The sequence below is a fragment of the Bos indicus genome, chromosome 13 (genome assembly GCF_029378745.1).
Source record: "Bos indicus isolate NIAB-ARS_2022 breed Sahiwal x Tharparkar chromosome 13, NIAB-ARS_B.indTharparkar_mat_pri_1.0, whole genome shotgun sequence".
NCBI lineage: Eukaryota > Metazoa > Chordata > Mammalia > Artiodactyla > Bovidae > Bos > Bos indicus.
Genome location: NC_091772.1, coordinates 69,800,703 through 69,819,638, shown reverse-complemented (window position 1 = coordinate 69,819,638; position 18,936 = coordinate 69,800,703). Strand labels below are relative to the sequence as shown.

General features: G+C 59.7%; 1 protein-coding gene across 2 annotated transcripts in view; it reads right to left on the bottom strand.

The window, feature by feature from the left end:
* The window catches only part of PLCG1 (phospholipase C gamma 1), a 33,908-nt gene that overhangs the window by 10,437 nt on the left and 4,535 nt on the right, over nt 1–18,936 (bottom strand). For both annotated transcript variants that reach the window (XM_070801671.1, XM_070801672.1), the window contains exons 3-13: nt 4,337–4,489; nt 4,161–4,254; nt 3,970–4,017; nt 1,500–1,584; nt 1,324–1,407; nt 1,145–1,179; nt 868–940; nt 668–769; nt 415–533; nt 249–334; nt 32–152 (exon numbers count right to left, since the gene is read on the bottom strand). In XM_070801671.1, the coding sequence (XP_070657772.1) occupies nt 32–152; nt 249–334; nt 415–533; nt 668–769; nt 868–940; nt 1,145–1,179; nt 1,324–1,407; nt 1,500–1,584; nt 3,970–4,017; nt 4,161–4,254; nt 4,337–4,489 (1,000 nt within the window). The remainder of the gene's footprint in view (nt 1–31; nt 153–248; nt 335–414; nt 534–667; nt 770–867; nt 941–1,144; nt 1,180–1,323; nt 1,408–1,499; nt 1,585–3,969; nt 4,018–4,160; nt 4,255–4,336; nt 4,490–18,936) is intronic.

The window sequence follows — 18,936 nt, the reverse complement described above, 5'->3', positions numbered from 1 at the left end:
GGAGAGGTGGAGCCGAGCCCCGGCCGCTCACTCTGAGGCCACAAAGGCGTGCTCCTTGATGGTGTGCAGGACGTCTGAGAACTTGATCTTGGTGGTCAGAGTGTGTCCATGGTAAATGACCGGCATCCCATCCGGGCCGTCCCAGCAGTCCACTGGGGAGCGAGGCGACAACAGTCAAGCGGGCAGGCTCCATCCCCCATCTCCCCACCCATCCTGCCCCGGGCCCCCCGCCCCCGGCCCCCACGCACACTCAATGCAACGGCAGCCCATCCGCAGGCAGCGAGCGTAGGCTTCCAGGGAGGACTCGCTGGAGAACTGGTCCCCGGTCAGGTACCTAGACAGGGAGGCAGGTGGCGGGGCATCAGGCAAGCCCCACCTCCTGGGGTCAGGCCAGGGGCCGAGGGCGCCACTCACGTGTTGTGCGAGGAGGAGATCCAGTAGTGGGACAGGGGGTTGTTCATGGTGTCGGGGCACACCTCGTCTAGCTGCGAGTTCCATATGCTGTTCTCCTTGGAGAACAGGAAGGTGACGAACTATCCGGGAACAAATGTGGAGAGGATAGAAGATGAGCCCCTGCCTTGCACCACGGCACTGGCTGGTACAGGAAGGGGGTCAGTCCAGGCAGGCGGGGGGGGGGGGGGGGGGGGGGGGGCGGGGCACGGCGGACCTCGTCCAGGAAGAAGTAAGGCTCCTCAATCTCTCGCAAGGGGTCTCGGAGGAAGCTGAGCATGAACTCCTGCACCTGGAGCCGGTCCACCGCCCACAGCTCCTGACGGGGTGGGAGAGGGGAGCATGAGAGAGGCCTCCAGCTGCTGGGGAGCCCAGACCCCCTGCCGGCACCCCGGCCCAGGCCCAGCCCAGTCCTACCCCTTGGTACTCGAGGAGGAACTGCTGGAACTCAGGAAGGGACACTCGGCACAGCTCCGGCCGCTCCCCCGCCCTGCAGGACAGAAGGGAAGTGCCTGGTGGCCGGATGGCTAGCGTGGACCATGGACAATGGGGGCCCCTCAGAAGGCGGTGCCCAGGATGGTCCAGGAGGGCTCCCCACCCCCACCATCCACGATCTCCCTCCGGCCCAGGGAATCAACCAGGGGAGGGACGGGGGTGCCTGGGCAGAAGCCCACCTCCCCACTTCAGACCAAACCTCAGGGCGCTGGCTTCCAGGAAAGGAAGGTCCATCTGCAGGAGACAGAACCGGGTCAGCGCAAGAACCGAGGGAGGCCCCATGGGCAAGGGGCTCTCGGGAAGAAAGGCTGGGACAACACAAAGGGAGTGGAGTGGGGCGGGGCAGGGGGCAGGCGTGGCGGGGCGGGGGGCAGGCACCGTCTTCTGGGCGCTGTACATGAGGCTGCGGTACAGCTGTGCAAACTGCCCGTAGGTGATGTCACTGGTGCGCTGCTCCAGGTCCTAGAGACAGAGCAGGGCCACTGGTCAGGGCCCACCGGGGCTGGGGGCGGCTGAGCTCCCCGCCCGCCTGCAGACAGCCCGCAGGCCCTCACCGTCAGCCGCTCCCGGAGGAAGCGCATGTTGGGGACCCGGTAGTTGACCTGGGACAGCATGTTCTTCAGGTCCTTGGCCGATATCCTGAGGAGACAGAGACACCGCCAGCGGCTTCAGCCCCACCTCTCATGACCTCTGACCTGTGGGCCGTGTCCACCTGCGGCTGGGCAGGTAAACACCACCACTCTGGGCCCTGCAGCCCTGACGGCGAGCCTGGCTCAGAGCCAGAGGTGACCAAGGGAAGGTCCTTCCTCTCCCAGGCCTCCAGGCACAGAGGGAGGCAGCCCCTGCACGGCTCCCCAGAGCCCCTTCAGCCTCGCTCTCAAAGCCCGGTGCCGCCATGGGCAGGCAGCTCGCAGGACTCCCAGCCCACGGCCCGGGGACTTGGGGCCTCCTCAGGGAGGAAAGCAAGGACCCGTCTCAGCCAAGCACCAGCGCTGGCGACAAGCACGGTCCCAGGGTCTCACAGAAGTTCGCTGCCTTCCGAGGCAGCCTGCCTAAGGGTGGGGCAGAGGACCATGCTCGGCCAGGCAACAGGAAGAAAAAGATGGGGACAGGGAGGCCTTCTCTCCTGGGAGTGGGCAACACGGAGGGGAAAGCAGGCACGTCTCCTCCCGCCCTGGCGTTCCTGCTGTCCTCCAGCCAGTGGTCGCCTGGCCTCCGTCACGCAGGAGGGGCTGGTAGGGCCCCCTGGATGGGTTAGGACACCTGCCCCACCCAGCCTTCCTCCTGTGGGCTCCTTGCCGCCAGCATCACACGCAGGTTGAAACCACTCCCCCCCAAAACACCCGTCTGCCCTGCTTCCTCCCCAGCGGCTGCCCCTTCTCTGCCCCTCCTCACGGCAGTGCTTTGAAGGAGCCATCCAGGCTCCTCTCACTCCCAGGACCCCACGTCTACTCCTCCACCGTCAGCTTCGAGGTCACCGACAGCTCTCGGTCATCCCCACGTGACAAGGCGTGGCACAGCTGACCAGCCCCTCCTCTCTGGGCTTCCAAGGCTCTGCCTCCTCCGGTTTTCCTCGGCTCCTAACTGCCCCAGGCCCCGGTGGACAAGCCGCCCAGGCTGGGATCGGCCACCAGTGCTCTCCTCTTTCCTTGCTGTGTTTGCCTGTGGGCGCCTCCAGCCTCCCAAACCCCCTGCGTGCTGTGCTCCTCAGGTCCCATCTCTGGCCCACTTTGTCCCCGAGCTCGTTCTACCCACCTGCCTGCTCAACACCTCTACCTGACCATCGACGGGCATCACGGGACTCACCCCCTCAAATGAGACCCTCTCATTGCTACTGCTGCTGCTAAGTCGCTTCAGTCGTGTCCGACTCTGTGTGGCCCCATAAACGCCAGCCCACCAGGCTCCCCCATCCCTGGGACTCTCCAGGCAAGAACACTGGAGTGGGTTGCCATTTCCTTCTCCAGTGCATGAAAGTGAAAAGGGAAAGTGAAGTCGCTCAGTCGTCTAACTCTTAGCGACCCCATGGACTGCAGCCCACCAGGCTCCTCCATCCATGGGATTTTCCAGGCAAGAGTACTGGAGTGGGGTGCCATTGCCTTCTCCGGCGTCCCTCTCATAGCCTTCCCTATTTCAGTCAATGGCAACCCCACTTTTCTAGATGCTCAGACCAAAACCCTTAATATAATCCTCACTCTCCTTCACGCTCCAGAACTGATGTGTTAGCAAATTCCATTGAGCTCTATATTCAAAATATAGCCCCACCGAAATCCAACCCCTTCCTAACGCCCCCACCCTGACCTAGCCATCATCTTCACTGGGAGCATCGGAGTCGCTTCCTAATAAGCGAGCTCTCCACCCACCCGCCGCCCTGTGGAACTGACCCCAGGTCACATCACACTTCTCTTCAAAACCTTCCGTGGTGCCTGCCTCTCCCCCATCAGCGGTCCTCCTCATCCATGGCCTGGCCTTTGTCCCACACCTCTGTAGCCCCTCTGGCTGTCACACCGTGGCCTCAAAGTCATGAGCTCCAAAAGGAAAAGGAAAGTGAAGTCACTCAGTCGTATCTGACTCTTTGTGACCCCATGGACTGTAGCCTACCAGACTCCTCTGTCCATGGGATTTTCCAGGCAAGATACTGGAGTGGGTTGCCATCTCTTTCTCCAGGAGATCTTCCCAGGAGATTGAACCCAGATCTCCTGCACTGCAGGCGGATGCTTTACTGTCTGAGCCACCAGAGAAGTCCTAAGTGAGCTCCAAGGCACCCCCAAACACACTACAGCACACCCAGAGCTGGTTCTGTGCAGCAGAACGGTTCCCACAGCAGCGGTGCACTTGGCTTATCGTCGCTGGCCTCCCCACCAGCTGGCACAGGCCCTCGGACAGCTGACTGCAGGAAGTGCCTGTACCAGAGGCCTGCCCAGCCCTGGCTGTGCATGAGGCAGATCCTCCAGTTCTCGAAGTGGGGCCACTGTTCTGGTCGCCCCAACCCACCCTGCCGGGATAGGGCCCCAGCTCAGCACCCACCGGTCCTCACGGTTCCGGTCCACTGAGTAGAACTGCTTCCGCAGCCACCTGGTGGGAGAGAAGGAGCCTGAAGTGAGGCCAGGCCTGGGGAGGAGACCGGCAGGCAGGCTCGGGTGCAGAGGCCCAGGAGTCCCTGCCCTGCTCCCGAGGGCCCAGCGCCCTGACCTCACCGGTCAGGAGCGGGTTCTCACCTCTCAATCTGCAGGGGTGTGGCTGCCTGCAACGTGTCCTCCATCAGCCAAGTCAGGCCCTTGATCCACATGTTCACTTCGTCCTCAGACGTGGCTGTGAGCAGGGGGTAAAGAGCTGAGCCTGGAGCTGGGCTGCGTCCCCCAACCTCCCACCTCCTCCAGCCCCTCAGTTCCACCTTGGAGGCTCAGGGTCTTCAGGCGGAATTCCATTCCATACAGGATGACGAAGCAGTGGGACTGGTCCGGTCGAAAAGCAGGATCCTCTTGGTAGCGATCGAAGTCCCGTGAGGTCTTCCCTGGGCGGATCTCCTTGATTTCACGAATGTCAACTGGGAGGGCAGGGGAGAGGCCAAGGTCAGGCTCAGGCCTCCCAAGGTGAGCAGGGCTGCCTGGGCTCCCTGCTCATTCCCACACTCTCTTCAGAGAAGACCACTGAAAGAGACGGCCCCTCGGGGGCACTCAAGACCACTCAGGCCCACTGTGGGAGGGAAGAGAGCTGCGCTGAGTCTACAGGCAGAGTTCTGCTAAAAGCTGGGGGTCTGGGGGAACAGGGAGCTCTGTGCTGTGCACGCTGCCTCCCTGACAACACAGGTGGGTCACTCTGACTTGGAGAAAGCCGGACTCGAGAACAAGAAATGGGGACCCACGGCTGCAAGTCTGTGAGGACCATTTTCTGACACAAAAGCGCACCAACTGAATCATGAAGCCCCAAGGTTCGGGCTGGGGAGAGGCAGGCCCAAATGGGTCTCAGAGTCCAAGGCGGGGAGCAGGCACTGGGCCAACAGACCTGGTGCAACCCCAACGAGCCCCCTCCCAGACATCCCCGAGCAAGTCCCAGCAAGAGCAGGGCTGCCCACAGACGGCTCCCACCCTGGCCACCCAGCTCAGACCAGGGAAGCACCAGGTCGGAGCAGCAGACAAACTGCCTCAGCTACTAACTCAGACCACGCCGAGTGACTCATTTAACTTCTCTCCATCTGGGTTTTACCATCTCTAGAGCAAAGAGCTTGACTGAATTCCTCCAGAAGGCAGGGTGGTAGAAGAAACCTGCGTGGACTCGGGGGTGGGCCTGCCAGGACTAGACTCCCAGCTCCAGCTCACCTTAGCTGTGTGACCTCAGCAGAGGGACAACCACTCTGACCCTTCTGTGTCCCCGTGAAGGCAGGTGACGGATGGCGGCACTGGGAGGGGTTGCTGAGCTCCCAAGTCCAACAGCCTGGAGCGCCCAGCCCTGTAGGCGGCACGTGGTGGGCGCTGACTCAAGCCTCCCTCCAGCTCCCTGATGGGTCTTGGGGGTCTGCAGTTGGAGCAGGCACACAGGCGGTGACCCCAGGCCTGGAGAGGGCACAGCTGCACAGTCCCCAGGCTGGGACCCTACACAGAGGACAGACTTTCCAGGCCAGATGAAGACACAGATTCAGGGAGGTCAAAAGAGGGAAGTCTGGCATAGCCGCCAGAAATGACTGCGTGCTCCCTTGGCTCCGGAGCCTCTTCAGATGCTCTCGACCCAGACTGGCCCGGAACACCTGGAGCCAGGAGCGTTGCCAGTACGTGGCCGGGCCCACCTCCCCCACGAGCCCTCCTGGCCCAAGCACACACCACCCTGGCTGGAAAGTTCTGAGAGGCCCGGTCCCTCTAGCCACAGCCGTGCCCCATCTATCCCCTCACCTCAGACAGCGCCCTCACTCTGGCCCATGCCCAGCACCCCCCAAAGCACTGCTGGTCCGACCCCTACTCCATGCCCTCAGCAGCCCCAGGGCCTGGTCCTCCAGCTGGAAGCCCCTGCTTTCCTGCCGGCCCTCAAGTTCTCACCACCCAGCCGTCCTCCCCGAGCCCCTGAATTTGTGTAAGACATTGTTCTGATCCTCCAAAGGTGACTCACGAGGGAGAACCCACTCTTTCTTCGGCCTTCAGGGACTTCGTGATGGGGCTCAGTGCCCTACTGCTCGCCCATCTTCCCTGCTCCATCCCATCCCAGCTGGACTGAGGCCAAGAACAGTCCTGTTTCCCGTCTATCACTTCACCTTGGTCCCCAGCCAGGGACGGTCTACCTCCCAGACTCCGTTCTCTGCCACCAGAGATCTAATCTGGAAACACCCCCTGCAGTAACCGCTAAGGGCGCTTATGTGTGTTCTTCATCTTTCCCAGGGCCGGCAAGGCCATCCAGAGCTTGAACGACTGAACAAACAAGGGAAAAGCAGGCACCCCAACAGGGGGAGGGGTGGAGTCCTTAAAGAGTTATGCTCAGGTGAAAACAGGGGGCAGGGAGGGAGACTGAGTCAGAGACCCAGCCTGAGGAGACAGGGTTCCCAGGATGGGAGGAGGAGCTGAACACGGGAAATGCACAGATCAGAAGCTACAGAACCACCACAAACCCTGCCCTTTGAAACAGAAACCAGCGTGCCTTTCCGGTGCAGGGCTGCTGTCATGCCCCCCACACCTCACACAGGCACACAGCCTCACACACAGGCACACAGGCCCACAAAGCCTCGCGGGCCACAGTCTGGGCCCTCTGCGCAGCTGCCCACCAGTCACTAGAGGCAGTCAGCCTACGACGTAATAGGTTAGCTAGCAGCAGCCAGCCCAGCGAGCAACCACAGAGCCTGCGGCTGGGTGGCTGCCACGGTGCCCCACACGACACACTGCCAGCGGGTCCTGGGTGACCCTGTGGCCTGCCCCATGCTCCAGGATACATCCACTGTGACAGACTGACAGCAGAGGAGGCTCCCACCCGAGACGGGACCAGGCAGGCAGAGCGCAGCCCCAGGCCAGGTGCCTGCGTCTCCCAGGCTCCCGCTGCCCACACCCTGCACTCGCCGTCACTGGAGCTGTCGGCCTGGGCCCGATGCCCTTCAAGGCCATCGAGCCAACTGCAGGCTGGAAGGACGAGACACGGGGGAGAGGCTCTACCAGGTTCTTAAAAGCTGCATCCTGTGCGACCTCTGGCCTCACCCTCCACCCCCACCCCCACCCTCTGCCTCACCCCTGCCCTCTGCCTCCCAGAATAAATACAGCAGGGTCCTCTTCCTGAGAGCCAGGGATGGCCACCAAGCCCGGGGGTGGGGGGTGGGTGGTGGGTGGTGTGACTCCCTGGGACATGCATGGCCTCTGCCCTAGTTTCAGGAAGGGGATAGGAGCCCCCCTGACACAGTCTGGGTAAGACGTGAAGCGGGACAGGACGGCAGGAAGAGAGACCCTCCCAGGACTTGGGAGCTGGGGGCAGGGAGGGCAGGTTGGGGGGCAGGAGACCCAGGACCCAGCACTCATCCCCTCACACAACCTCAGAAAACAACATTCAAGGGACGTGGGGAGAAGAGAGGCTGGCCGCACTGGGAGGTCCTGGCCAGGCTGGAGATGGGGACTCTCTGAGGACAAGGGCAGGCTCCCACACCCAGGGCCTGAAGCCAGGCTGGGCTGGCGTCCGGTAGGAGAGAGCGCGGCTTTCGTTTGTGACGAAGGCCCACCCCCAGGCTCGTCCACCCCCGAGAGGGGCCTGGAGCTGCACCGGCACAACCCAGCCACCTCAGCTGGTCAGAAGCCACGACGGCGAGCTCGCTCCTCTGGGGACCAGGTGTCCGAGGCCCACGCAGAGGCTCCCAGGCTTCAGGAACAGCGTGGGCCTCGCCATTCCAAGCAAGGCCGTGGTAGACAGTGACAAGATTAGCTGCCTGGGCAGGGAGGGGGGCTCGGTCCCTGGCATTTAACCGCCCACAAACTCTCATAAAGAAATAAGAGCAGCCCTCCTCAAGAGGCTCTGGCCTAATGGGGGACCGCCCAGGCCTAGGACTGGCCTCACATGCCAGGCCACCTCCCTCGACTCCTTCAGCAAGCCTGCTCTGACCACCCTCTCTGAAGGCTGCCTGGGCCCAGCAGAGGAGAATCACACAGGGCTTGCACTCGAGCTGTGTGGCCCCGGGCAGTCCGACGCTCTTCTGGCCTCAGTTTCCTCATCGGTAAACTGGGGATTCCTCCCACCTCACAAGGTTGCACAAGGGCCCTGCCAGGAGTCACCAGTCCTGGAAAGTCTGACGGCCCCTCCTGTGCGCCTAGAGTCACCGACATGGGGCCCACGTGAGTCAGCGGCAGGGGAGACAATGGCGGCCACCGCCAGCACTTTCCTGGGGGCGAACCCAGGGTGAAGTTGGCCCACCACTGCCTGGGCCCAAGGAACAGACTCCAACAGCCATTTCCCCAGCCCCGAATGTGGTCTCACAGGGATGGGGCACCATGAGGGAAGACGGGGACTCGTGGAGCCTCCGAGTTCACATCTGGGCACATGTTCTAAGCCAGAGAACGCTTACCCGGCCCGGTGCAGCCACAGCCCCACACCACCCCCACCGTGCCTATAGTGAGGGACCAGAACAGGACACTAACAGGTCTGAAATCACAAAGGCCAAGTTTCAAATCCTGTTTCCAAGCATACAGCTCGGGCCTCGAGCAAGTCTGTCTCCTCTTGGGTGGCTTGGGGATAAACTGAAGGCCTCAGTGAGGGGTGGGCCTGCTGTAAACCTTTCACATGCAGACAGAGAACTACACAAACAGGAAGACGAGTTTGCTAGAAAGGGACATGAGGACATGCTGAAAACTAAACCCCAAATGATGAAGATCTGGTCAAGAAAACCACCACCACAAAACAAAAACGGAAATTTCTGGACATGAAAGATGCATTTGCTGAAATATTTCTCTTAAGAGCATTTTCCCTTTGAAAAGTACATAAGTAAATTGGTAGAAACTGCAAAAGAAACTAACTGCATAAAAAATGCATGTAGGACTGCCCTGGTGGTCAAGTGGTTAAGAAGCCACCTGCCAACCCAGGGGACACCGGTTCAACTGCTGGGCTGGGAAGATACGGCATGGAGCAGCGAGCCCGCGCTCTGCACCTGGAGAAACCGCTGCTCATCACAACTAGAGAAAGCCCGAGCGGCAGTGAAGACCCCGCACGGCCAAAGAGTAAATAACACCAATTTTCAAAACTGCATGCGAATACATTTTACAGCTTAAAGTAACAAAGTCATGATAAACATGAAAGATTTTTTTTTAATCTAGAAAACTTGACAGAGGTGAGCATTACCAGGACAGGTCCCTCCCCCTGGGACTGGCACTGCCCCTGCCTGTGGGATGTGGATGCTCAGCCCCACAGGCACCTGAGGAAGGTGGGCAAGGCCCAGCAGCACCCCTCAACAGGGCCCGAGTCAGGTCAAGGTCACGAGACCCAGAGCCCCCATCCCACCTAAGCTCCAAGCACGCCTCTGACCTCTGAGCCCCTGCACGTGCCAGGCCCACCTTGTCACCTAAGTCTCCGTCGTGCCTGGTCCAGCGGCATATTTGGTGCTCCCTATTCTGGTCACACTGGTGCCTCCTTGGTGTCAAGGTCATTGATCTGTGAGTTCCACAAGGCAAAAACCACACTTGCCTATTCCCAGGTCCCTGAGGAGGCCTCAACATGCTGACCGAGTGCTTAGAAGTGGGAATGAACACGAGAGTTAGACACCAGAACTAATTATCTAAGAGGCCACAGATGCTCAAAGATGGTATCAGGGATGACTTCCTGGAAGAGGTGGTGCAGGAGGGTAATAAAGGCTGAGGTGCTACAACAAATATGCAAGCGCAGTGGTCAGTGAGGTGACTATGCAGACAGGAGAAAGAACAGCCACAGTGGGGTAGGACACTGCCCCTGGGGGCCAGAGCAATCTGCAAACACTGGGAGGTTCCTGTACAAAGGTTCCTGCGGTGGGAACCCTGGGAAGCTAATGGTGCTTTGGGGAAAACAAAAGAGAACAGGCAGGGCTCCCTCAGCACCATGCCCTGCTTGGCTCTATGCCAAGGTCACCAGGAGATTGAAAAGAGCGGGTCCCAGGCGCCAGGAGAGTTGCACAGATCTTCCCAGAAATGACCTGTCATCGCTCACGCCTTCTCCACATACACGGCCGGGTTGTTCCCAGCCCCCACCCCCCAAGTCAGCGGCCTCCTGCACCCCCTCTCCAAAGAACAACACACCGGGGCCCTGGGGGCACAAATGGAGTTGAGCTCTGCTCGCCAGAGGACGAAAGGGAAGCGCCCTGCCAGCCAGCTGATTTCCAGCCGGCACCTCTGCTGCCCACCCCAGGGAGCCAGTGACAGAGGGACTCTGCACCCCAGGGCGCCTGGACCAGCCAGCCGTGTACAGCTCTGACAGAGCTTCATGGCTCAGGAGGAGGACTGAGGTGGCCCAACAGAAGACAAGACAACCAGGGCACAGGCAGGACAGGAATCTGCTGGGCCTGAGACAGCCAGCAATTTCCACATCAGCTGCCTGCTGCCCGAGGACCAGGAGTGAGGGTCCTCACCCTGCCCCTGACCCCACCCCTGCTTTTCCAGCAGAAGTCAGGAGCAGGGAGAAAGGCGAGAGCTGAGGGGTGGGTAGCTCTCAGCCTCTATTTCACAGACGACGAGGATCCAGACTCGGAGACCCAGGGTCACAGGTCAGGCAGCAAAGGGAAGGTGTGGCTGGGCTTTATCCGCTTTCCTTTCTGGTACAGCAGCACCTTCAGACCAGACAGCAAGGGAGAGAGGACTAGACCCCTCTCAGGACACAACAGGGAAGCCCCAGTGGAACCCTGGCGTGCAAGGCCCACCCCAGGCAGGGCTCGGCCTCTGCTCCTAGCAGGGTTTTGTCCATTACCCTCCCCCAGACACCTGACAGAGAAGAGCAGGAAAAGACCATTCAGGCAGCTGGATGGGGGTCTGCGGACCCTCCTACATGGGACCCTGCCCTCCCCCATGCAACTGCTTCAGTCACGGCTGTGAAGAATCCTTGCCAGTTTGTGAAATGCCTGTAGTCTAGATTCTAGGGGTGAATCTCCTCTTTGGAGTAATGAGGAAACGTGAGGCTCCCAGGGGTCTTGTCACAGTCACGTGGTAGTTCACAGCAGAATGGGGACCCTCTACCCAGCAGCAGCCACCCCGACACTGGGATTGCAGAGGAGAAGCAGGGCAGCCCCAGCAAGCCCTCACACTATCCAGGCAGACAGCCCTCTTCCCTAGGATGCGAGATGAATCCCACTCATCTTAAGAGGTGGGAACAGCACGCCTGGGCCCCAAAGGAAGGAAGGGCAAGGGGCCCCACCCAGGGAACTCAAAGCCAGGAGAGAGATGAGCAGCTATCTACTGGGCTTATTCTCTCACTCCATCACCCAGATCAAACATGCACCAAACCTCCACCAACTCCAGGTCAGGCCCCAGGGTGGGTCCTGGGTAAACAGAGATCAATAAAGCACTGGAGTTCCTGGCCCTGAGAAAGTCAGAAAGCCCCTGCCCAGTGGAGGAAACAGATGGGGAAGCAGATAACTAGGAGGGCCTACAAAGGGTGGAACAGGGAGGTGTCGATGGCGCCGGGAGCCAGAGAAAGTGAGCAGCTGGACTCAGGAGTCTCAGACCACTCTGTCCACAGAAGGCAGGTTGGGAGGATTGGCCCGACCAGGTTCTCCAGCACAGGATCACGAAAGCCAAGGCATCGAATATTTGGGGAAAAGGACATTCAGAGTTTGGTGGATGAGAGGGGAGGGAAGGTTGGCCGGCAATGTCACAGCAGGGCAAGTGCAGCAGGGGCTTGCCTCAACTTTTCTGCCCAGGCCCACAGGACTCCCCAGGCAGCCCTATGCATGCTGACTTCTGTCTCCTCTACAGGCTGATGCTGCCCAAGTTCTTTCTAGATGGCCTGTGTCTGCCAGGCTCCCAACTACAGGAGAGAAGCTGAGGGCCCAGCAGAGCCAGGTATAGAATGTGTCCAGGATCTCAGGAGACCCAATGAAATGCTTCTCACTGTCTATTCAGACCACCTGGAGAAACAGGGTATTGTCCTGGGTGTAAGTCACTTGCCCAGTCTCCCCTTTCCTGACCCTCAATCAACACAGCTGACCACACCCTCTCTCCTGCTGAACTTCTGCTCTTGACTTCTGATTTCCTGCTTCTTGGGCTCCATGACTATACCCAGGACACACTGGCCTTCATCAAGGCCCAGGCCAAGGGCATTTCCTCTCCCGAAGCTCCACCTGCTCCCCAGTCAGCGTCACGCAGGCCCATGGCTTTCACTACCAATGACAGACAACTCACAGAAACAGCCCTACTCTAGTCCGGCTGTAAGCTTTCAGATCCTTCAAGCCAACTGCCAACTTGCCTTCTCTGCCTGTTCACCTCAAAGTCACAGGTGTGTGTATTCAGTCACTCTGCCGTGTCCGACTCTGTGACCCCATGGGCTATCTGTCCATGGGATTCTTCAGGCAAGAATACTGGAGTGGATTGCCATTTCCTTTTCCAGGAGATCTTCCTGACCCAGGGATCGAACCCACATCTCCTGTGTCTCCTGCTTTGCAGGTGGACTCTTTACCACTAGCACCACCTGGGAAGAACGTACCTGAAAGTCAAGCCCTCACCAAAACCAGGCCTACTGCCACTCCTCTTGCCAGTTAACAGCTTCACCTCCAAAGAAGTGCCTAAACTGGACTCTGTACACTCTCACCACTCTCCAATCTAATCCTTGAACAAGCCCTACTGGCTTTATTTATATTAACGATCACGTTTACCAAGGACCTAGATGAGTGGGAACCACGTGTATTTTAAGGCTCTTTGACTACCTTCTCCATTGGAGCATAAGGTCCTTGACGCTGTGAACCAAATGCCCCAGTGCCTAGCAGGGAATGGACTGTGTTAGGAGAAGAAAGAAAAAATCTGGGGCCTGTCCCCCACCCCCAAAAGGAAGCAACAGGGGCCTCTGGCTGGGGGCTAAAAAGGGGCTACGGTGGGGGTGGGGAATGGCGGAGGCCTTTCCCCCTGGAGCTCACTGACCCGTGCTGCTTCCCTGCCTTTCTGGTTTCTGTATTACTGCCAGCACGGGCCCTTCTCTCCATGGGGTGGGGGGGTGGGGGGTGGGGGGGTGGGGGGTGGGCGGGGATGTGGGGCCAGCCCTTAAATCCCCAACAAGGTCAACCTTGAATGTCTCGGTTGGAGAGACACTCTGAACAATGGAAAGGGTCATTACGTCACAGGCCTGCTCCCTCGGACGCCCTCCTCTGCCCACTGGCCCGCTCTCCTGGTTCAGACCCGCTGGCCTGGCCTCACCTCAGGATCGGGCCGCTCCCTCTGGGCCACAGCAGCCCAAGCCCTGCCACTCGCCTGTCCTCCCTTTGCTTCCGGGGGAACCAAGGCCCCATAAGGTCACACCACACAGGACACTGCCCACTCCAAGGTGAGCGGGAAGCCCCGCTCAGATTATTTGAAATCAACCCCCCTGCTGAGAGGGGTGGCTACCCTGGGACTTCCCCTTCCTGGTTTTAATTCCTTACTTCCACCCTCTTAAGACAGCTCCCGCCTCACCTCCTCAAGCACAGATAGCTGCCTCCCAGCCTCCCGCCCCGGGCTGTAGAGCCTCACCCTTCCAGCAGGGGCCAGTCCTCAGGCCGGGGACCCAGACGCCATCAGGAACAAGCCTGGCATCAGGGGTTCCCACTGGAGGGACCCTCCCTCTATTTCACCGCTGGCCTCAACAGGCCCTAGTGACCCCTGAGAGAGCGACCTATGCGATCTGTTCTAACCTCCATCATGGACATGCTCAGAGCTCCCAAGAAGGGCCACAGTCCCAGCTGGGAGCTGACGAGCGAACACAGGCGTGTTACCCTCTTACTGTGTTAGGGTTGGCACGGGAGAGCTACCACCTAACAGCTGGATGACAAATGGGGGCACGTGGTCTGCACAGCCCCAAAGAGGGTCTCGAAAGCCCCTGCCGCTCCCCAACCTCCCAACTGACCTCCTGCCCTGCAGTAGGCGGAGAAGAAGCCTTTGGGACCTGTGCCCAGCCCCTCCCCTCCTTCCTAGGGTTAGTCACTCAGGAACCCAGGCCCACACTCTCCAGGCCTGAGGCTGAAGTCACTCATCCCACGGCGTTAGAATTCACCCACCACACCCCCACAGCCAGAGGTCCAGGATGGTCAATGCCCTTCTCCCCCCACGGGCAAGGCCATACCAAGGACATGGTGAACTGGGCAGGCGGGGTGGGGTGGGGGGGCGGCGCAGCCACCTCTTAAAGCACCACTTCCCTTAGGACATTTCAGCTCAGCCATATCCCCAGGTGTCCAGGAAAACAGGAAGCCAACCTCAACATGCACAGCCCGCCCCTGCTGAGTTAGAATTAGATCTCACACAAACAAGTGGTCAAACGTTCCCAGGCCCAAGCCCTCACCAGTCTGGTCGGTTGTCCGCCACCAGGGCCTGGAGCTTTGGTCAGACCGCCGCTCCTCACTGAGCCCACGCCTTGACCCTCCAGCCAACGCCAGCCTGCCAGCCAGCAGGGGAAGCGACCCACAAGGGCAGGCTGATGCTGTCTGGAGCCCCAGGCTCAGCCGACAGCACTCGGCACAACCGTCTCCTGCTGGCCCGGGGCTCTCATGGTTTTCTGCACGTTCCAGACTGCAAGCTTCCCAGGATCAGGGACTGGGTCACCTCCTTTCCTTGCCTCCTAACCTCAGGCTGCTCGGTGCCAGGCCTGGCTCGGCAAGGGAGATGCCAGTCCTGCAGGAGAAAGCTTTGCCCCATTCACTCTGCATCCTGAGTCTTGCTGAAGCCAGGGCCACCGGCCAACACCAGGAAGGGCCCGGAAGGAAGCGCAGAGCCTATATACAAAGCCTACATGTGGGCTATTAAAAGGAGCCCTCCCTGCTTCCCCCAGGACAGCCAAGTTCCTAGGGGGTGACGAGGTGCGGTGGGGAGAGCTAGGACTTGTGCTGGGCACTCAGCCACTGCAGCCTCTCAAAGGCGAGCCAAGCGCCGCCTCAAAAGGCACTGGTCGCACGAGGAGAGGGAAACCATCTACAGTGGAGGCAGGAATGCAAGCAGGGACTCTTGAGCCACACCCCCGAGGCCTCGGCCTCCCCCAGAGCGACCACCTGCAGCATCAGCATGGCCTGGTCCCCTCCCACGTCCTTCCTCCCCTCCGGGGCCAAGGGCCCGGTCTCTAGGCAGCCTCAGGCCCACTCCCTCTGGAGACCCAGCACACTCAGCCGTGAAGGGCGGCCCTAAAACCCTGGGCCGACGGCAGGAAGCTGTGGCGGCGGGAGCAGGGGCACGTGTGTTGGGGTGAAGGAGGAGATACAATCAGGCGAGGGCACAGCTGCAACGCCTCGGAGCCGGAACACCAAGTTCCCTGTTTCCGAGACCCCAGCGCCGGCCGCCTCTTGACCCCCACGGGCTGCAATCTACCTGCCACAACCATGGGGCCACCCTTCCTGTACCCCGTGCCCAGGTGTCAGGAGTTAACTCCCCCCGGCCTCCTTCTCCAAAACCCCTCGGGCCTCATGTGCCCGGGGTGTTCCGGCTTTGCATCCGGGGGCCAACCCGGGGCCACTGAGAACCCTCTGCACAAACAGTGGCACACATGACCTACACGGGGGAGAGCCAGGCCCCGGCCGCTGTCAGCCACGGGGATGAACACGGCACACCCCGCCCCTGCAGACCCACGGAGCTGCCCCGGCCTGTGTCTCTCTCAGCGCCCAGACCTTGTCGTCATTTTTCCTTTCTGCCCGTGAGAGCCTCATCCCCTACGTTTACCGTCAGCCTCCACGGCACCTGGCACATCAGTGAACACCAGCGTCCAGTCAGGGGGGCACAAGCGGCGTCTCACCTGTTCATGTGCCGCAGGGGCCCAAGAAAGCTGTTTTCGGACCTTTTTTTTTTTTTAAAGGAAAGAGTAGCTATGGTGACACGGAAAGCACACAACGCTGGAGATACGACCTCAGTGAACAGGTCAGAGGTGGGAGCGACCACGTCCGGCTCGGTGTACTCCCAACGTGGGAACGAAGACCACGCTCAATGTGGGATGAACACAGGAACTCGCGGATGAGGGCACACGCTTCAGCTTGTCGTTGGGTCCCGCAAAGGCCCTTCTCGGAGCACCTTGAGCACGAAGCCCCAGGCTCCCGCTTACCCAGCAGGGGCTCAGGGAGGCTGTCATCATAACCCAGGGAGAGCAAGTCAGAGCACGGGTCTCCGGTTACCCAACACACACACAGCAGAGGCGACCGCGTCTCGATGGGGGGACTGCAGAGGGAGCCCGAGTCTCTCAAGGGAACCACTGACTCCAGCGTGTGCAGACCGAAGCCCAGGCTGGCCAAACAGGGCATGTGGCCAGGGGGCGGAGGAGAGATCAGACAGCCCTGTCCAGGTAAATACAAACCCTGTTCTTCTACAACACCCACCTGTCACCTGCCCCAGAGTGGAGGGATCAACTGAACACTGCAAAGGGAATCGGGAATTCCAGCCCTGGTCTCAGCACCACCGTGAACTCGCTGAGTGACCTTCACCTTGGGGCCTCGGTTTCCTCCTCTGTAAGGGGGAGCCTGGCATCCCTGCCTCTCTTCGAGAGCTGTGGTGGAGTTCTAACACCCCATGGATGAGAAAATGCTCCATGAACCAATGCACTACTCAAATACCCAATTTTTCTCCTGCCTGTGACCTCTGTGAACAGACTCAGGGAAGGAACAAAGAAGTAAGAAACAGACTTCCAGCCCCTGGCTGTGAGAGAAGCCTCGAGGCCAGCATGGTGGTGGGAAGAACTGGAGCTCTGTGGTTAGCTACGGCGAAGGCAAGGGAAACCAAGAGCTGCTAAGTACCCACGAGGGCCCCATGCTGTACTGAGCACGCTCAGGTGCCACCTCTCACTCTCAGATGGACCCCACCTGACCACTGTCGACAGGCTGCTCTGTAAGGGGGAAATGACTTTGACAGCTGAAGATCAGTTTCAGGTGCCTGGTATCCAAAGGCACAGAAGGGCTGAGACTCTCACCCAAATCTGACTGATTCTGGCCCCAGCTGCTGGGGACCACTCCTCACCCTGGACTCGGCCTGGAGTCTTCTCACCTGTTATCAGGCTGCTTTCAAAGGTTTCCCCCTGGGGAAGCTTGAGCACTCTCTGCCCCACTTGTCCTGGGACTCCCCTCAAAGTCCCCACTGGCTTCTGCAGTTCTCAGAGCAGGCTGGCAGTGGGGGGAGTCTCCTGTCCTCTAGTATCGGGCCTTTGCTACAGCAGGCCTCACCTTGTCCCTCCAGCCCTAGCTCTCACTGACCTCTCTGAAGCCACATCAGAGAAAAGGGCAGAGCAGAAAGAAACACCATGAGTTAATAGAGACCAACACGGATAGTGAAAGGAGAGGCAAAAACAGGCCCTAGCACAATGAGGTGCTGCCGTTAAAGCCTTTCCTGGAAGTCAGGGGTCTCCCCAAAATGGACTCACATACCATTTATCAGGGCGAAGTTCTTAGAAACAGACTAATCTGATATGTTCATGTGATACCGAAGCAGCTGCTCCTAGTCAGCTGCCCTGACACCCTGCAAAAGTCAGGGGCGGGAAAGAGCCCTGATGACAATAAATGGGGGCTAAGTGGCCTCCTGGTCCCCACATCGAAGTACGTGGCAGCCAGCCCCCTCGATACTACATGTACATTTGTTCCCTTCCACTAACAGGTCCTTCTGGGCCACTTAATCTTCCCCTTCCTCCTCGTCAGGGTTCCCACGTGTGAAGCACTTACATGCTACACTCGATGCCAAGCACCTTACACATTCTCACGGAATCCTCACAAAACCCTTACGAGAAAAATGTGTTTGTTACTATCCCTCTTTTAGAGATGAGGGAGAAAGTCACATGCTTAAGGTCACAGAGCAAGTGAGCTGCACAGCAGGATTTTAACCCAGGCAGTGTGAGCGCTCAGAGCCCTGGTGCTCAGCCACTACGGCTCCTCTGCCTCCTGCCTCCAGACACCACCCCACGCCTCCATCACCGCTCATCCGCCTGCCTGCTAGGAGACAAGGCATGCCGTACTCATTGGCTCTCTCCCGCAGTGGCTCCCAGGTCCCCCTCCTCAACCTCTCCCAGACATCCCACTTCAGCCTCTGGTGACAGCTCTGCTACAGGACAGAGCACGACCCACAAGGCTTGGCACGCCATGGCCCTCCCTATGCTGCCCCCTAACCCACCCAGTGCAGTGGTCCTTGGGGCCTCACCCAGGGCACAGGCAAGGTCCTTAACCACTCAGGCCTGTGCACCAGCCACCTCCCCTCCTGGCTCTCTCCTCTAGACCCCCAGCTTGCTGGGCAGAGCTCATTCCTCTGCACACAGGAAGCTCTGGGCATGGACCTTTATTATGGCATGGAACACGCGGGGTTCTAATTACACGTCCCCACACCTGCCTCTTCCAAGAGTTGTTCCTCAACAGCCCAGTCCAGGTCTTGTCCATCTTCTGAACTCTCAGTGCCTAGTACTGGGCAAACAGGAGGTGTTCACACAGTATCTACTGAGCAAGCAAATGCCCCTCATTCCAAGGGGTGACCCAAAGCAAGCCAGAGGCCAAGCTCTCTAATTGATGACTCCAGTCTGTGTGTTTGTGTACGTATGTGCGGGCCCCGGCGCACACACAGGGGAGAAGCTGGAGGTGCTGGGGGCCCCCGGCGTGGTGTGTTCAGCTCTCCCAGGCACAGCAAACTCTGTCCCTAAGTTCACAGGGAAGACAAAGCCCCAGCTGCACAGGGGGCCTGGCCGGGCTGGCCTGGAAACCCACACATCAGGGCAAGCCTGGGGGCGCTGAGGAAACACTGAGAGCTCTGACTTCCCCTGGAAAAATTATAGTCAGACAGGAAACACACAGGCGAGGATGGTGAGCTGTGGATCCGGACACGTGCTCTTACCCTTCTCCCACGGGGACTGACCCGGCAGCAGAGGAAAATCCCCGACGACACAGGCCCGCCCTTCCCGGGC